This window comes from Lygodium microphyllum, chromosome 29, assembly GCF_053477565.2.
Source record: "Lygodium microphyllum isolate KBCC chromosome 29, Lygodium_microphyllum_v1.1.10, whole genome shotgun sequence".
Lineage (NCBI taxonomy): Eukaryota > Viridiplantae > Streptophyta > Polypodiopsida > Schizaeales > Lygodiaceae > Lygodium > Lygodium microphyllum.
The window spans coordinates 49,471,098-49,489,706 of record NC_141163.1 but is presented as its reverse complement, the minus strand read 5'-3'; the positions used below and the strand labels follow the sequence as shown (position 1 = coordinate 49,489,706).

The 18,609-nt window shown below is 39.6% G+C and overlaps 1 protein-coding gene and 1 pseudogene across 1 annotated transcript; both read left to right on the top strand.

The window, feature by feature from the left end:
• Nucleotides 1-835: 835 nt before the first annotated feature.
• LOC148010604 (uncharacterized) lies at nt 836-1,749 on the top strand (annotated as a pseudogene).
• A 9,062-nt stretch (nt 1,750-10,811) lies between these two features.
• Nucleotides 10,812-17,957, top strand: RPS1 (ribosomal protein S1). The gene is made up of 7 exons (XM_087671328.1): nt 10,812-11,378; nt 12,853-13,128; nt 16,170-16,250; nt 16,353-16,634; nt 17,015-17,125; nt 17,230-17,316; nt 17,414-17,957. The coding sequence occupies exons 1-7, from the start codon at nt 11,061-11,063 to the stop codon at nt 17,513-17,515; spliced, it is 1,257 nt and encodes a 418-aa protein (XP_087527454.1). The 5' UTR covers nt 10,812-11,060; the 3' UTR covers nt 17,516-17,957.
• Nucleotides 17,958-18,609: the final 652 nt, after the last annotated feature.

Genomic DNA, 18,609 nt, shown 5'->3' with positions numbered 1-18,609 from the left:
GAAAGCTTCCTAGTTGGTATATTCTATGCACTGGATGAAGCTATATTATGTACTTAATTAGGGAGAGTGAGTTAGGGGAATGTTAGTATGCACAAGTTTTATATAACTTAATTGAAAAATTTGTCTTGCTTGCTTAATAATATTACACCAATAAATATTTTCTTATCTTTTCAGTGTCTACTAGTTTTCTATGTGTGGTTTTGTAGTTCTTGTAGTTGTGCTCGCGAGGATGCTTCACAAATAAGTGAGGGAGAGTATATTTTTCCTTTGAGGTTGTGTAGCACTGCTCGTGGTAGCTGTGTTTGGGATGTTGGATGTTCGTGATGTAGTTGTGCTTGTGAGGACACTTCGCAATTAAGTGGGGGAGAATGACAACACTTAGAAATAATGCCTAATATTGCAAAACTTTTTAGCAAAATTGTACACAATTGGCACATTGTTACCAACTTTTTACATTAATCTAATGTAGATGTGGTGCTCGTTGTTGTTGTTTTTGGAGGACGTGTCTCTACAATCTGTGGCTAGGAGATGTCAATACAAGGAAGCTTTTATGGGAGAAAGGTGGTGCTATAGACGAAATTTGATAGATTTCCTTAGTGAATCCCAACCATGTCCAATCTAAAATTCTCCCATAAGGAATTATTATTATCTAGAGAAGATAAGATATTGTCTTATTTCCCTTGATTCCCCTCTTTCCAACACCAAATTTGGTTTTATTTTAGTGAAAAGAGGCAGGTCTAGGAGCTTTGTGGTGGTTCGGCACATCACCTAAGTAACATTTGTATGCCCCTCGTAACCCACAATGCAAAGCATAGTTCATTTGGTGGCAGTTTTAATGTCGGTAGATTGGTTGGGTGACATCGAGTTCTTTAGCAATGTGCTCACAATTTTTGAAGCTCTCCAGAGAAGTATGGAGCCACTTGAAGATGTGATGTTACTTGCACTTGTTATACTATTTTTCTATTCACTGATTGGACTTCAGTTCTTTGGGTCAGATCTTGCATATGTGTGTATAAGGCAAATAGATGGCCAAATGTCCTACCCTATAATATACTATTCACATTTCTCAGATAGAGGACTTAAGTGTCCAAGCAATTTAGTATGCAAGAAAGCTATCAAAATGGTGGTTTGCAAAACAGTTTCTACATCCTAATGTAGTGGCCCCGTATGAGTACATTTTTATATGGGATGAAGACCTTGATGTCAACAACTTTGATGCTGAAATGTGTATAGAACTTGTTAAAAAGTATGGCCTTGGCCCCTGGCCTTGGCCGATGCAAAGATCCAAATAAGACTCCATGTAGGGGGTTTGTCGAGATAATGGCTCCTATGTTTTCAAGAAATGCATGGAAATGTGTTTGGCATCTGATTCGGAATGATTTGATTCATGGATGGGGTCTTGACTTCACCTTAGGGAGGTGTGTGAAGCCTACGCATGAGAAAGTGGGAGTTGTGGATACTCAATGGATAGTCCACAAGCTTCTCTCATCTTTGGGTTCCCAGGGAGAATCAATCAATGGAAAGGCTCCATGGGAAGGGTTCAGGGAAAGATGCTAGTATGAGTGGAACTTGTTCCACAAGCATGTGTAAGAGGCTTACCAAGAGGCTCTCAAGGAATCAAAGGGTCACTAGAACCATGACCTAGGGATATTAGTATGATACTCACTTTGGCAGCTCACTGAAGTCTTGACCTGAGTTTGCAGGCATCCTTCATTATATGTTTGAAGTAAACATGGAGATTGTAGGAAAAATGAGGTATAAGAAACATGATTGGTAGAGATAAAAGTCCAACTATCATTAAGGAGTTGGAAGGGAAGAAATGAATTAAAAGAAAAATTAAAAATTAGTGAGAGAAGAGGTCATTGGAGGTCGTTGGAGATAGGAGGAGTTGTGAAGAAGAAGGGGTGCCATCTTGGCCAAATTGGAATGTTGGGGGGAAAGAAGAAGTTGCGGAAGAGTCAGCATTGCACTTTGGTGATCCCCTGATTTATGACATGAAACATAGAAAAACCGAAACAAGAATTTGCACAAGAGGAGGGTATATCAATCCTGTGGATAATGAACCTGCCAATGATTCCTTTGGAGCATGAAACTCTCTAATGGAAAGCCAAATGATCCACCATAGCTGCTGCAATTTAGAAGGTACATTGATAGGATGATCATGATTACGATCGTGATTGTGCCATGATTTTGACAAATCAAACGATGAAAGGTAGGAGGTAGAGGGTAGAGGGAGAGAGAGAAGAGATGCCCTCATCAATCCGAGAGCCTTTATTGACCGATAAAGAGAGTGCTTTGAATTCACCTCAGATGAGAATGCTGATGATTGCACTCCATGATTGTTGCTTCCCCTAAACTAGAGATTTGTTTCATGACTAATATGGCCTTTGCCACCAATGCAAAGACAATTGCATGCTTGACTGTGAATGTGAAGCAAAGTAGGTGGCGAGAGAGAGAGAGAGAGAGAGAGAGAGAGAGAGAGAGAGAGAGAGAGAGAGAGAGAGAGAGAGAGAGAGAGAGAGAGAGAGAGAGAGAACATGATGGAAAAGGCGCCATATTCCTGGGCACCATCATTGAAGAGAGGGAGAGATGAGGAGGCTTTTCAAGCCAACCAAAACTAGGAAATGGACAAAGAAATGTAATTGGAAAGGACAAAGAGGAGAGAATTGAAACTCATGCCTCCTACATGATCATCGCCATGCCTTCCCTTTGAACATGGTACAGTTTGGTAGAGAGATGAGCAAGATATGGAATTAGTTATCTTCTCCTCATTTGGTCGTCGACTATGAAGAAGCCATAGCCATTAAAGCTAGTCTTAATTAAAACTTAATAACTTTAAAATCTTAAAGGCCATTCCTATCATGATAAGTCAATTAATTAGCTAGGAAGGCAAGGAAGTAAAAAGAATGATGATCTCGTGTGCGAGATGACTAGGCAGAAGGTAGATCTTGGCCAAACTGCAAAGAACACGATTTCCAAAAGGGTAATTGTGACTCTTGTACTTTACGTAAGTGCCTTAACTCGTTTAACAAAAAATAAGTGATTCAGCATAAACATTTCTTTGGTTTATAATTTTTATAAAATGTATTTGAATATTATTTTTAACTATGACTAGTTTTTTGTATTTATGTATGTTTTATTTTATATTTTAAAAATAAAAAACACTTAAAAATGCTTTAAAATGGTTTAAAAATGGTATAGATAATTTTTAATAAAATATTTAATTCAATAATTATGAGATATAATATTTTTTAAATGAATTATATACTCGTGAAAGTATTTTTAATTTTTTACAAAAATTTTGAAAGATGTTTAATATGTCTTAAAAATTAAAAATAGTTATTTTGGATGAAAATTACAGTATTTATTGATAAAGATCATATTTTTAACTCAACAAAAAATTAAGATCTTTCATGAAAAACTGAGAATATAGTTTCAGATGTTTTATGGAATTTTCTTGGGGTTTAAAAAAATTATGTTATTACTTTGAATCAATATTAATATAAAATATGGTGTTTTTAACTGCATGCAAATTAAGAGCGTTGACAAAGTATTAAGTTATACCATATGGGACAAGAGAAATGTTTTTTTTTTAACAATAGAGTTTATGGGTTTGTGGAATGTTGTTGATTTTTTAAATGTTTACTTATTAATAAATAATAAAGAAAATTATTATATAAAAGAAGAGATGATATAATTTAAAAGGAATTTAAATGGAGATGTGTAGATAGATCCATTGGATCTATGTTGCTCTGGGACAAATTCCCCAAGGAATAAACACCCTAGGTTTAGTATTTTAGTGTCCAGTGTAGAGACCTAGCTATGAAGATTTAAGAAATGAAGTGTAAGATTAAGCAAGCTTACTGAGTTCTAGATATGAAATTAGTTGGACTACTATGAATGAGTGTCGCAACTATTGAGGAAGGCTAGATAAATCATAAGAATTAGTTACATATATCACCTATTCAATGCAACAACTCGCAAGAGTTGGTTTGACAACTCGGTTAAAAGTGGCTTGGTCTTTGGCCAGTCAGTGTTTCAACTCCGAACAATCCCAATGGTACGGATGGCATGATAGTTGAACTAGTGAAAGGTTTTCACCTAGGGAGCTCAACGTACAAGTGTGTGATCCCACACTCAGGGCATCTCAGGTCGGCCTTGTCTTGATTGGCTTGCTCCCTTTCAAGGTATCAAGATGAGATGTGTCCTAGGTGGCCGCAAGTTTGATAGGTTCCTAGTTCTATCCTCCTAAACCTCTTCCCCTACCCAATGCCATCACTAGCACTCGTCTGAAATCCATCAAGTTGGGATTACCCTCTTCATCATAGGAGATGTAAAGGTTTACGCATGATTTATCCTCATTTGGCTCCTCTATATAATGTATCTGAGAGTTGCTTGATGGATGGGTCACGATGGGTCTAGGTGGTCTAGGTATCCTTGTGGGATTAACATCCATCCTAAGGGACAACTGGCTTTGAATCATTGGGTTCTGGGAGAGCTAGTGGAGCTCCCCTTTTGAAATATGGCGGTCTACTCCCTAGATAGTAAGGTTGATTATATGGTTGTGAGTATGGCAATTACCTCGGTAGGCAAACCTAGATCTAGACCTTCATGATTATATGGCTGTGAGTATGGCAAACCTACCGCAATTGGCATTGGGTCTAGATCTAGGATCCATGCACTCGGTCGGAAGGTGGTTTGCTCCACAATGCATGCATTACACGTGTGACGTCGTGTAGGCCTTTTTATCATCTCTTGTAGCCTAGCCAACTCTAGCTTCACGTCCACCAACTCCTAATACTCTTTCCCTTATCTTGGGTGCTCTAGATGGATCTTTCACTAACGGTTGTAGCTCTTTCCGAGGTTTTAAAAGTAGTATTGTCTCTGGTTGTGGGTTTTGAGCTCCTCTCCTTGAGTAGGTCATCCACTCATATGGCTTCTTTAAAAACCCTAGCTAGCACATCCCTTTGCAGGGTTGAGTTGCTCACCAAGGCCTTGTAAAGCTCTTCGCTTCAAATTCCACTTAGGAATATAGTGGAGACTGCTCGTTTGCTAGGTCACTCTGGGGATTCTCTTAATAAAGAGACTCCGCACATGGGTGACATAGCCTCAAACATTATTTGTGTCCTTTTAACTGCTGTTCATCAATCTAACGATGAGGTTGTCATAGTATCCTACGTCAGAGAATCTCTTGATGAAGAGACTCTTGAGGTTATTGAAGTCATTGTGTTCAGACTAATGCACCACATCTGTCCTTTGCCTCCTAAGCTTTGCCTCCTAGGCAAAGTCCGAAAGCTTGTGTGCAATGAGCAAGGTCCGAGAGGCCGTTAGCCTTGCATACTTGCTCGAACCGCTCCACAAAGCTATGCGGATCATTGTCGAGCTATGCGAACTGCTCCATAAAGCTATGCGGATCATTGTCGAGTTGATACTTGTCGAGTTGCTTGACAACCACATGTGTCTTGGTTTGGCTCCTATAATTTGGGGTGATTCCTAGTCCTGCTAGCAAACAATGAAGTTGCCAAGGCCACTCCAATCTGCTCTACAGTGAAGTTAGCCTCGCATACTTGCTCGAACTGCTCCACAAAGCTATACGGATCATTGTCAGGCTGATACTTGTCGAGTTGCTTGGCAACCACATGTGTCTTGGTTTGGCTCCTAGAATTTGGGGTGATTCCTAGTCCTGCTTGCAAACAATAAAGTTGCTAGGGCCACTCTGCTCTGCTCTGTACTGGTGTTGTCTAAGAGTTGCTTCATAAGAAGCTTGCTCAGCATAAGGTCGGTATCTAGTGCTCTCTCCCTCTAAGCATTTGGTCCTATCCTATTTTGGTTGGCGAGTGCTAAGACATGTTGGACCTCGCGCATTTCTACGTCTTGCCTCATCTTTTGAGCTCATTTCTCTTGATTGTAGGTAGCTATGCCTTGCAGCGCTCTCCTTGCCAACTTCCACTCTTCCTCAATATTCACTATGATGTCCTTGACTAGTCTATTGTGATGCTCCATTCTAGTTTGTAGGTCACACCGGGTTATCATTTGCTAGATATCGACTAGGAATTCTCCCAAGTCAAGCTCGATATTTTTAGGGTTGGTCTTGGTTCCTAACATGTTGCCTATTTCTTTGGAAACTAGGGTATCAATGAGATTGATCAAGTCGGGTAGTATTGCATCTCTAATCGTGAATATTGTTGTTACTCCTTCCCTGACAGCTCAACGATTCAAGTCTCTCAATGTTCGACGATTGGTATCCTTGGCCACTGTTTGATGTTTGTGGTCTCCTCCTACTAGTGGGTTTGTTCAGCTTATCTTATTTTGTGTGAATTCCTTGTTATTTAAAACAATCCTCAATGTTATGAGCACTTAGATGCTAGTGGTGTGCTCCTCAAAGTTGCACTATGCAAAATCAGGCTTTCAGCTTTTCTGGTGTACGTCAACTGTTCAATTGATGTAGTGTGTGGATTCGATGAAAATAATATAGTGCAGCGTACACTTTCCTGATCCTTTCGTGTGTTTAATGGCCACTCTAGCTAGTTTGTTCTATTCTCTACAGTGTCCTAGATGTGTGGCCTGAGGGGTAGCAAGCTTGGTCAATTAGTCCAGATCTCCATTAGGATACGTGGTGCATGGTTAGTGGGGCCGTGGTCATTCTCTTGGTTGTTAGATTGCAATTCGTGAGCTTGGTGGCCTTATGAGCCATTCTACTCATTTGGAGACCTACGGGGGTGCCATCTAGCTTGGGTTCTGCCTGGCTTGGGATGGGTCCAATTTGCCAGAATCTAGGTTTTGCATGGCTCCATCCAAGTGATAGTGTTTGAGTTACAACATCCAAGTTGCAGACTCAGACGTTTGAGTTGAGTACCCGTCTGAGTCCAACTTGTCCGAGCTTGGGTGATCTAGCACTCGGCCATTCGAGTTTGTGTGGATGGCCGTCCGAATTAGGTCCAAGTTCTGAGTCTAAGTCTCAGACTCATACGGTTTATTTATTGTCCAAGTGGAATTGTGACTCAAACTGTCAGAATCGATCGAGGCCGTCTGAGGCCGTAGACGATGTCCAAGTGCGACGGCTAGGATACAGAACAACAAAAAATCCCTCAAATACTCCCAACACATGTCCTAACAATGCAACTAGGGTCCTGATTAGGATTAATAAGCATTAGTATACTCAGAGCATACTTGTAGGGCTCAGGGATGCGAGAATGCGAATCAATGAATGAATTTGTACTCCTGCCCTATAGCTCTCTCTCTCTCTCTCTCTCTCAAGATCTCTCTTAATTGAACGCACACAAATGAGCTCTCTCGATGCCCTCTTGGCTTCTTAAACCCTTTCTCTCTTGCCCTGTTACTTCCCCCTTCTCTCTCTTTGTTGTCCTAATACCTCGAAGATCTATTTTCCTTGTTTTTCCCCTATTTTGGGCTTGCTATTACATAGTTTCCTAGCTTCTTGCCCTTGCTCACATGTTTACTCTCACCACTTTTGTTAAACTCTAAATATTATCCCTTTTCTAAATTCTTTATCAACATATATTTCTATCACATTATGCAACACATGTTCCATCCTTATATCTTCATTATTTCCATTATTCACTCTCTCCTATCAACCAATGGACTACATAGAAAATTTCCTAATGGACAACCCTAATCATCTACCAGATGAAGGCACCTCATACCCACATTTCTCTCATCACTCTTCCATTTTGTGCTCTCATTCTCTCAACTTATCCATCCAAGCATGTTCTAGCTCTCTCACTCTCAATACTACAATGTTTGTCACCCTTGCCAGTCTCTCCTCTTGCATCCTAAAATAGAGAACTCTATCTCAATTGGAACAACAATTGAAGAAGGGGACGCCCTTCGTACCCTACATCTCAAGGCCCAAGAAGGCATTGTCTGTGGCCCCTTTATTGAATTGTATTCTTCAAGACATTTGGATGGTACTTTAGTGGCAAGAAGATGGCAAAACCTTGTCACTCTCTTTGTTGACAATAGAGATACTCATATAGTTCCTTATCAACTCTTACTAGATATTTCTACCAACCTTCAAGGTCACTCCCTCATCAAGTATATTGCTTCCACTTCTCTTACATCTTTGAGTTTTGTCCTATTTCCTTACATTTGTCGCTCAACATCTAATACAACCTTCCAAAAGATCAAGTCATAAGCATCTTATCAATCTCTCTCTTACTATGATATCTAGTCACATTGGGATCATATCTCCATCTACAAACATGCTCTCACCATTGTTTTACTCCACAAATATCAAGCTCCAATTGAAATAAATCATCTATCTACACGATGAGTCTGTCTCTTATCAAGTCTATCATGAAGCAAACTATGGTGATCAACTCTTCATCAAGGTATCCATCAACCGAAGCCCAAAGTTCTTTGTCATCAACTTACATCCCTTAAATGATTGTAAGAAAAGCTTGATATATATCTTCTACAGCAACAAGGACAAGGTCTCATGCTATAGTCTTCATTGTAATCTTACTTCCCTTGTAGCCAAGATGATTGGTAGGAATTCTTTGTACTGCAAAAGAAAATCCTTGAGGGGGGAGGAAGAATGCTAGAAGATATTGCTAACCTTTTCTAGAAAGGGGGAATGTTAGAATGTATTCATATAAACATGTACTTAGAGAATATCTAGGATGACAATATCTAGATATTTAGAAAAACTAGATAAGATAGATCTAGAATATGTGGAGGATACTTCACTAAGAGAACTTACCATATCCACACCTTTATTGTATATATGTGTGTACTTTTAGCTATTGCAATGCAAGTGCGCATTGCAAATGTGTGGTTCATTCTCCATCTCATTATCTCATTGCCATCATTACTTTCATTACACATTACCATTGAATTTTTCTATTGCTTTAATTTTAGTCATTTTGAGGATGAAGAGGTCTTACTAGTGACTCACACAACAATGAGTTTTTTGGAAAAAAATACAATGAAGGATCCCACATACAAATAGCCCTTTTTTTACAACTTGGTTCAGAATAGGTAGTAATATGAGCAATAATCTCAAAATAACTAATTTGTTGTGATAGGCTAGTGTGAAGTAATATTTCAAAATAATTAATTTTAAAACTTATAATGTGAACAATAATTATCTCAAACCCATTCAAGGATTCAAGTGTAAAAGAGGAGTTTGGGGGGAGAGTTTATTTTAACCTTAGTCTAAGTAATAGAAAAGAACATAAGCCATTCAACAATCGTCACTTTGCTAGATGGCATGAATCAATCCGGGCCTCTTACACGCCCTAACAATGTCGATTATGGTGGATGTAGCCTAGGATACTACTTGATGGTGTTGAGAGCTTTTAGCTCTATTTTCGGTCTTCCTTCTTTCTTTACTCCTTTCTTGTTTGTCAGTGAAGCACCCCTTATGCTTATGTGATAAGCAAACCCTTAGCTTTTAGCCATAAGTAGGCCTTGTGCTAATCTTCCCTCGAGCTTGAGTTTGTGGGGCCATGTTCAAGCAAGCCCTTTGCTTGAGATACAAGCAACCAAGGGTACCAAAGGTTTTGAACTTTGAACCCAACCTTTCAATGGCTACAAACCTTCTTCTTCTTTCACAATATAACCCTTAAAATGATAATGAGGAATGAAGGGAATATACCTCAACATATTCTAAAACAAGAATCTCTTGAACTCAAATGGACTCCACACCTCCAATGTACTCACCCTTCAAACCCAAGCTTTGAACATCTTGAGTAGCACCTCCTTCCTTGTCTCAAATTCCTTTAACCTTGTGTAGCTATGGATGCCTCTCTACCTCATTGATTCGAGAAAAGAGACTTTGACACCATGTTACAAACCATGATTGTGCAAGAAGATAAGATGAACTATGGGGAAAGAAATAAGAACATACATATACATATATATATGTATATATATATATGTATAGAGAGAGAGAGAGAGAGAGAGAGAGAGAGAGAGAGAGAGAGAGAGAGAGAGAGAGAGAGAGAGAGAGAGAGAGAGAGAGAGAGAGAGAGAGAGAGAGAGAGAGAGAGAGAGAGAGAGAGAGAGAGAGGTCTTAAGGTCCTGTTGGGGTGATTGAGGCCAAGGTAGCATGAGTCGAGTGAGCCTATGCGACCTCCTTTCAATGGCTCGTTAGCAATAGAGTTTTCTTGGTAGGATGGGTTTGTAGGGGACAATATACTAGGCCCATGCTAATACTATGAGCATTTGTTACCCAAAATAGGTAATATGGACGATGTAGCATGAGAGAGGTGTAGACGAAGATAATCACAAATAACAGTGATAGAAGAGAAAGAGAGCTAGACATGCATTTTCTACTTTCTCAAGCATGGATATTTATTTTCTTTGGAATAAGTTTTATTTGCCTTGGAATTGTTGCTTGCATGGTATCTAAGTTGCTTATTAGTTGAATTTAATTCTTATTACAAGTCTAAAAAAAAGGCAACTTCACTAGTGGCGTAATTTTTTTGGGATAGGCAACACCTTATTACCACACCATTGAAATAGCATATGTCCTAGCATGCAATGCTAGACAAAACATTTGCAATTTTAAACCTATATGGAGCAATAATAATAAATTGTAAACTTGCAAGAAATGAATGTTGGCCAACTCCTATACATGCATACACACATACATATGTGTGTGTGTATTTATATATACATATATATATATATCTATATATACAAATATAAATAAATAAATACTCCCTAAGGAAGGAAGGGCATTGTGATTCCATGCCTAGTTTTTTATGTATATTATTGGTACTAAGTATGGCGCGTTCTCCTACCAACTTATGATCAATGAAGTTTGTGAGAGACGCGCGACTTAGACTTTGTAGAAGTGCCATTCTTCTCTCTCTCCCCCCCTCTCTCTCTTCCCTACCATACGCTCTTCTGGTTGCATTATCCAAATGGAGTAGCAGCTCGCCAGCGATAGAGAGGGGCCTCGCCCAACAATCAGGAACAAGACAGGGGCACAGATTGTCATTCCTCCATCTCTCTACCTCCTTCCTTCCCTCCCTCCCTTTGTGTGTCTCTGTGTCTCTCTATCTCTCTCTGACAGCAGCCCAGCTAGAGACATGTCCACTGTGGTGCAGCACATGGGCGCTCTCAAGGAGCCGTTCGGCCTGCTGCGCCCCAATTCCAGCCTCGGCTACAGGAGCAATGGTCTCTCAGGGAAGCGTGTCGGGGGCGGAGGGGTCCTGCCAGGCAACTCAGGCAGGGTGCAGTGTGTTGCAGCCGTGGTGAACCCTAAGAAGAAGGACAACCTCCTTGCACAGGCCGAGGAACGCTGGCTCCGTGCCGTCGAGAACCCCTATGAAGGATTGAGCTTCACCAGAGAAGACCTTGAGCAGGCCCTCTCCAAATTTGATTACCAATTTGAAGTTGGGGACATGGTACTTCCCCAATCTTTTACATTCATATTGGTAATACGATTGTTTGCGTACTGTTACAGTTAGAGAGAATGGAGAAGGGAATATGGTAGCATTGCTGTTCAATTTCTTCAGAGTGGTCATGACAGCTCCCTTTTTCACCCCTTTAAATGTCATTTCTCATTTTTGAGCTGCCTGTTACTTTTCTTGCCCTACTGTTGGTGATATAAGCGTCTGCTGTTGCCTTTGTGTCTGTACAGTTAACACGATCTAGTTAGATTATCCAGACAGAGCCTACTGTCACATTCTCTCTTGTTTGATTGGATTAAAAACCGATGTGTACTTATCACTGGAGTAAAATCACGTTGTGTTTCACTACAAATTTAGCAGAAAGGTGCTTTTATCCTCTTTCTCTATGAATGATCTGATGTACCATTGCCATAGTGTTTATTTCACGATGATTATCAGACAGACATTGTGCCTCATTGACACCTCTATATTTTGCAAAGTTTTTGAAGTCATAGGTGGTGGTTTGCAGCTGTCTTTAATCTTGCCATCAAAAGATTATTATTCAGTTCTGAGTCATTTGTTGCAATAGCTTCATGAATCAATGTTTGGTTGATCTTTCTGTTAGTTGATGACTCAGAAAACAAGTATGGGCCATGCTTGATTGTTTAAAATCGTGGAGCGCTAATTGCCTTGATGGTAGTGGCTTGCAGTCTCATAAAAAGACAATGAATGCGAAAATGCTTTCCTCTACCATCAGTACTGCCAGTAGCTTTGCACCTAATATCCCGCTAACAGTATCCAGTAATATTGGAACAGATAGTGATAATTATGAGGCATTATCCTTTGATAATCAAGGAGAGCAATGGAGCACTAGCTTGCTGGAGGCTTTACTGTTTACTACCATGGGCTTGTCAAAGTTATTCTCTGAAAGTGCTGTTGATCAGTTGGTGGCGAGTGTGTTTGTCTGACACACAGTTGACTGTGGATCACAGGAGATAATTGAGCAGTATGTATGTGTGACAAACCCGTCTGTCATACTACATGATGGCCTTGTGATGGGAAAGAAAAGTTTCAGATATATACCGAATTGTGTCAACAACAAGCATGGGGGGAAGGAAATGTTTTAGATATATAATGAATGCCCTGTTCTTGTCATAAGTGCAAGTAACAACAAGCACAGCCACGTTGAATTTTGTGGAGCTTATTTATATGCAAACTTTGAAGTGATTATTAAGATTGTTGATTTATCAAATGCATGTGCATTTTCTCCCAGGAATCCTCTAGCTACATTTATTTTACCATTCCGAAGATCCCTTGATTGGCTTTCTATGTCAAGGGTTGTTTAGATACATGCATCATTTTTTATTTCTTTTGGCGCCCATACACTGCACGGTGCATAAATGAAATGTTACGTGCCAGTCATCTGTTTCCTTGACAGCCCTGACACTGTTTCCAGGTTTAAATATGTTGCTTTATTTTACTCTTGCAGGTGAAAGGAGTTGTTTTTATGGCTGACAACAATGGAGCTTTGATCGACATAGGTGCCAAAGCACCAGCATTCTTGCCTACAAGTGAAGCTTGCATTCACAAGCCAAAAAATGTTGAAGACATTGGTCTTGTGCCAGGAGTGGAAGACGAGTTTTACATACTTAGAGAGGATGAAGATAAAGCACGCCTTGTTCTGAGTTTGAAAAAAATTCAGATTGATCTTGCTTGGGAACGGTTCAAGCAGCTACAAGCTGAAGACGGCATCGTCAAGGGACTTGTAAGTGTTGTTTCTTGATCATTCCTTCTGTGTTTAGAGAAACTGTTCTTGTTCCCAATTTAGCTTTTAGCTCCAGGTAAAACGACAACCTTAAATTTAACTTCAGTCACTGTAGGCTGTTTTGCCTTTGAAGTATTTGGAAACTAAACATTTGACGTTATACCTTTCTCCACCTTTGTACCTAAGGCTCTTGAGAAGATAATTTTAATTCTTAGTTTTCATAGTGCATGGTTATATTCTGCTGGCTGAAGTAAATTGGTTCCATAGTTTTAAACATCGCCTGAGTTTTGTTTGACAGCAACATAGAACCTTTGTGAAATTTCAGTTGCAAATGGCCTTTATTTACATGGGCGAATGTTCCAATGAAAATTGCTCCACCATGAGTAGGCCAGTCATGCTTAGCACTGAAAATTAAGGTTAGAAGCTTAGAGGATCAAAAAGTTAATCGGAGGTATGTAGTTTGGAGATAGATGACTTGGTGCAAGGTACTTGTGACAATAGTGTCTTATGTGCATAATTGCTGATATTTAACCTATCTGATCTGTACTTGGCCTATGTAGATGCTTCATAACCTGAAGGATTTATTATTGGGTGTCAAAGTGTATCAACAGTTGGTATGGATCAAATAGTTGAGGCTTTAGGTCAACGTTGCCAAATACCATGAATTCTCCAAGTCCTACTGAGCACCAAAGATTCAGTTTAGGGTATAGTGAATGTAAAAGCTAATTTAAGATGTGTAGATTGGAGTAAGACTTGGTTAGTTGGTGCAAGGTGCTTGTTACAACAGGGTCTTGCATGCATAATTGCTGATTTTTAGCCTATTTGGCCTGCACATGGCCTATGTAGATGCTGCATAGCTTGAAGTATTTATAGTTGGTGGTGAAAGGGTGTCAACACTTGGTAATAAAATAGTTGAGGCTTTCAATGAACTTCGGCTGATGAAACAAAGAAGGGACAACCTCCCTTGAGGAAATCATTACAGAATTTTGCCTCAACTTGGCAAAAACGTTACAGAAATCAGCCTTGACTGACTAAAGCTAAGCTGTTGCCAGCTTGTTTTATGAAACAATAACCAGTGCAGGATCCTCCTTGATGATGGTCATGGTGATGGTTGACAATGGCTCAAGATATCTAGGTTGTGGAAGCTGAGAAGAGTAACAAGATGATGTTGTCTGGTGTTGGGATGAATTGCAACTGGTGCATGATGTACTTGAAATCAGCCTATTGGATTTTGCTTTCTAGCATTTGAAATTTTTCAAGATAGTTCTCTTTTTTTTCTGTTGATTCTACAACTATTAGTTGAAAGTGAGGCTCCAGCAATGTTGGTTTTGAATAGCAATTACATATCTAGGGTTCTATAAGGATTTTTGTCTAAAACTCATATTGCGCATCCTTCTGATGCTTTTTTGCAAGAAACTACTTGAAAGCTTAACATACTGGCTCTCCTTTACATTTTAGTCATTCTATCAGGATTTATTCAAAACTGATATCACATATCCTTCTAATGCCTATCTGCAGCCTTCTTTCACTTGATTTGAGACCTTTCAGTGGTAGTTTTGACCTACCCAATTTGAGCATACAACTCTAGAACAAAGTCATCAATTGCAAAATTTTTATCTTGGTTCTGATTATGGGCAGCCACAGGGGCTTCCCATAAATAATCTCAAATGGAGTTTTACTCTTCTTTCGTGCAGTTTTTGGTCTCATGACAAAAACATTTCTAACAGACCAAGCATTCAAAGATTTGTTCTACATCCATCCTTCATTGTCCTACAGGGACGGAAAACTAAGTTGTCCTGAACTGTCAAATAGTGCTTTTAGGTCTTGCATCTTTGTTCCCAATCATCGACTTGGAAGTCTTTATAGCTTCAAGATTTGTACCATGAAAAAGTTTTGCGATATCTTTGGTCGTCTTTCTCAGCCAAATGAAATGAGCTCCATATAGTTTTGTTCCCATTATGTGACTTTGGAAACTCCATAGCAAAGTTCATAGCAGTACTCTTCCTCTTGTGTTTTCTTGGCAGAGGTGATTGCCAAGGTCCTAACGGCATGGGTTGTTACAACAAGCCTTTAGTGTTATTTGCCAAATTTCGCCATTTGACAAATTATATATTTTTGCCCAAGGTTCAAGTATCAAGACTAGGGTAGAGCTTATTTGACTAAAACATATCTAGGAACAATGTCTCTCTACGGTTTGCACAAGGATTTGCATATTTTCATCTGAAAACATTTTGTAACACATAAGCAGCTTTATAAATAGCAGCTGGGGCTGAGCAGCAGCTGAAGTCCATCGATGCTTACAGTCCAGAATCAAACACTGCCTTCTTTGTTAAAAATGGTGAAGAAATTATGCTTTCAGCTAATCCTCCCTGAGAAAGGCAGGTTGATTTTTGAAGGAAATTGCCTCTAAGTGTTCCTATTCCCTAGGAACACTGAATGGAAGCATTTTGTTTTTCTATTTCAAACCAAAAACTGCCATGGACTATCAGTTGAAGAGAGGCAGATGCTGTGAGCAAGCACACTTGATGGTAATTTTATAGTCTACTGTGATGTTCACAAGTACAAAGAAAACAAAGGATGGAGAGACTGAAGAGGCTTAGCAAGGGCTCATAGTGCGTTTCCTCTCTCTAATTGGAATTTGGCAGATGAGAGAGGAGGCTTAACAAAGGAAGAGTGGAGAGAAGACAGGGTTCAGGAATGAGTATACTACGGAGGGTGGAATCTTTCTTGCTTTCATCTTACAAGGGACTTCCTTACTTGGACAAGACGTACACAATATGTTTGCTTGTCCACAGTTTTCTTCCCCATTTTTACTCTCTTCAAAATGGTTGTTTTCTGAAACAAGAGGTGGTGTAGGAGGTCAACGCTTTAGTCATTTCTTAAGGACTTGTTATACTGATAGTTAAGGCTGAGGGTCAGTGCCAATAGTTGTGATAGCGTATTGCAGTTTCAAGCTCTATAAAGGTCAATTTGAATTTACTTGATGGATCAATGTGCTTGCTTTTGTAAAACTCTTTGTGACCTGCTGGTGGTTTTTGCAGGTTCTCACTGCAAATAGAGGTGGTGTTGTGGTTGATGTAGATGGGATCAGGGGTTTTGTGCCCTTTTCTCACGTGGCTGCTGTGAGAACCTATCACCATCTATTTTAAAATACCTTTTTTGCTTAATCTTCTGGGACTGTGATGAGAAACGTAATTGTAATGGTTTTGCTATGGAATTTTCAGAGATCAGACTTGGAAGCACTAACAGATAAAATCATCCCTCTTAAAATACTAGAACTTGATCAAGAAAAGGGAAGGCTTGTCCTGAGCAACAAAAAGGCATTGGTAGAAAATCAGGCCTCTCTAAGCATAGGTTCAGTCATTGAAGGTGTTGTTCAAAGTGTGAAGCCATACGGAGCCTTTATTGAGTTTGGAGGTGTCAGTGGTTTGCTCCACATCAGTCAAATCAGCCATGATAGAATTACAAACGTTGAGACTGTCTTGCAGCCAGGTGATAAGCTCAAGGTAATTTTCTTGTGAAGGCATTATTATGTATATTCAAACATTGAACACAAAGTAGTCCCATGTTGATTTTATTTGTCATTCCTCTCACTATCTGCATAATACCTTTTTCATGTTGAGTGTAGCTATTGCCAGGCTCATAAAGTAATTCTTCTTGATCTTTTTAGCTGCTGAATCTCTGTTGCTCAAGAATTCAAGCTAACAGCTACAGAGCACTGTACTGTAGAATCACCCTAAGGAAATTTGACCTTTTGCTGCCAATGTTTGTCATCTAGTCAGCCATTAAGCCATTGAATGTCACATAGGAGTTGAGATAATGGGTGCTCTCTGTACATGCATGATGACAATTTGTTGAATCTACACTAATGAAAAATTTCAAACAGGCCATGATCTTAAGTCAAGATCGGGATAGGGGTAGGATCAGCCTATCTACCAAAAAGTTAGAACCCACACCTGGGGACATGCTGCGCAATCCATCACTTGTATATGAATCGGTAAGTGAGCTATATCAGCATTACATTTCATTTCATACTTGGATATGTCTTGTCTGATGATGGTTGTTTTGTGGCTGATTTTGGTATAATCTGTTGTTTCTCAGGCTGAAGAAATGGCCCAAACCTTTCGGCAAAGGATAGCTCAGGCGGAAGCAGCTGCGCGGGCAGAAGAACTACGAATGAGTCAGGAGGTGGGTACAGTAGTTTACACACTCTAGATGTGGTATGATGCTTAATCAACTGGCTCCTTGTTAAGTAACCATAGTTGTGTGTTGCTTTATGATTCAGGGTGGTAGCTTCAATTTCAGTTCTGAAGCAGGTCTGTCAAATTTGGGATTAGGACTTGAGGAATTGGATTTGAGCTCAGTACCTACTGCCATAGAATCTTAGGCAAGAGGATGGCTCATTGAACAGGGTCACGTCATTTTTAGTGCCATGTCAGTTGTCAATCACATCTGGACTGTAACAGGTCTCTGATCTGTGGTGATGCATTATTCCATTTGGTCAAGCAATCGGCCAGAATGCATTGAGATATAACTGTTAATTTTTTCGTTAGTAGTGTAGGTTTGGCTAACTGGGCTGAAATGTACATGTTTCTCAGCTTCAGCTTGTAAGATCCACCGGTTTATCAGCTCTACCTTTCAGCGGAAAGATCTTTTTGTAAAGTCAGTTTCAGTGTGGTGATTGTGATGTGAAAACTATACATCTACCAGAGAAGCTCTATGAGCATCCTGGGATGCCAAGTTGAAGGAAAAATGTATACAAGAATCTGCCATGTTGCTGGGATATCAAAGTAGTGCAATTTGCTGAAAATACAATGTTGTTTTGTTTCGATGGAGTGATGTCGATATACTTACACCAACTTTGATTACAGGTCCCAAAATTGTTTTGTTTGTGTGCATTCCTTGATATTCTTATGAACTTGGGCACTCATTATCTGCCTATAAGACAAAGGAATATCTCATCGATGTTATGGTTTTGCACAGGCTTCCCTCTCTCTCTCTCTCTCTCTCTCTCTCTCTCTCTCTCTCTCTCTCACACGTGCATGTGCAGATTTAGTCACCACCTAAATTGGGGTGCAGGAATTATGATATTGTGGCTACCATTACATATACGTGCACAAGAGCAAACTGCAGGAATGTTATGTCTGATCTCCCTTTGAAAAACCTGCAGCTATGTTCATTCAATTCAACGAGTGCTAAATTCATGAATGTTTAAAATCTTTGAAGCGATTCCCAATGTTGGTGAAACTAGTGTAGACATTGAGATGTAGCTCTGGCTTGTGTCTAAATTAGTTGGAAGACCTGGTGGTGAGTTTAGAGTCCAGAGGAGGAAAACCATTTCATTAGTGCTAGTTGAAAATATGGGTGTGCAATGCATTTCGATTTCTATTTGTTTGACTCATGCTGTGGATGCTCGCATGGGTGGATGATAATTAAATATGCTACAATGATTTTGTGCAGTACATTAAACTCCAGGTGCTA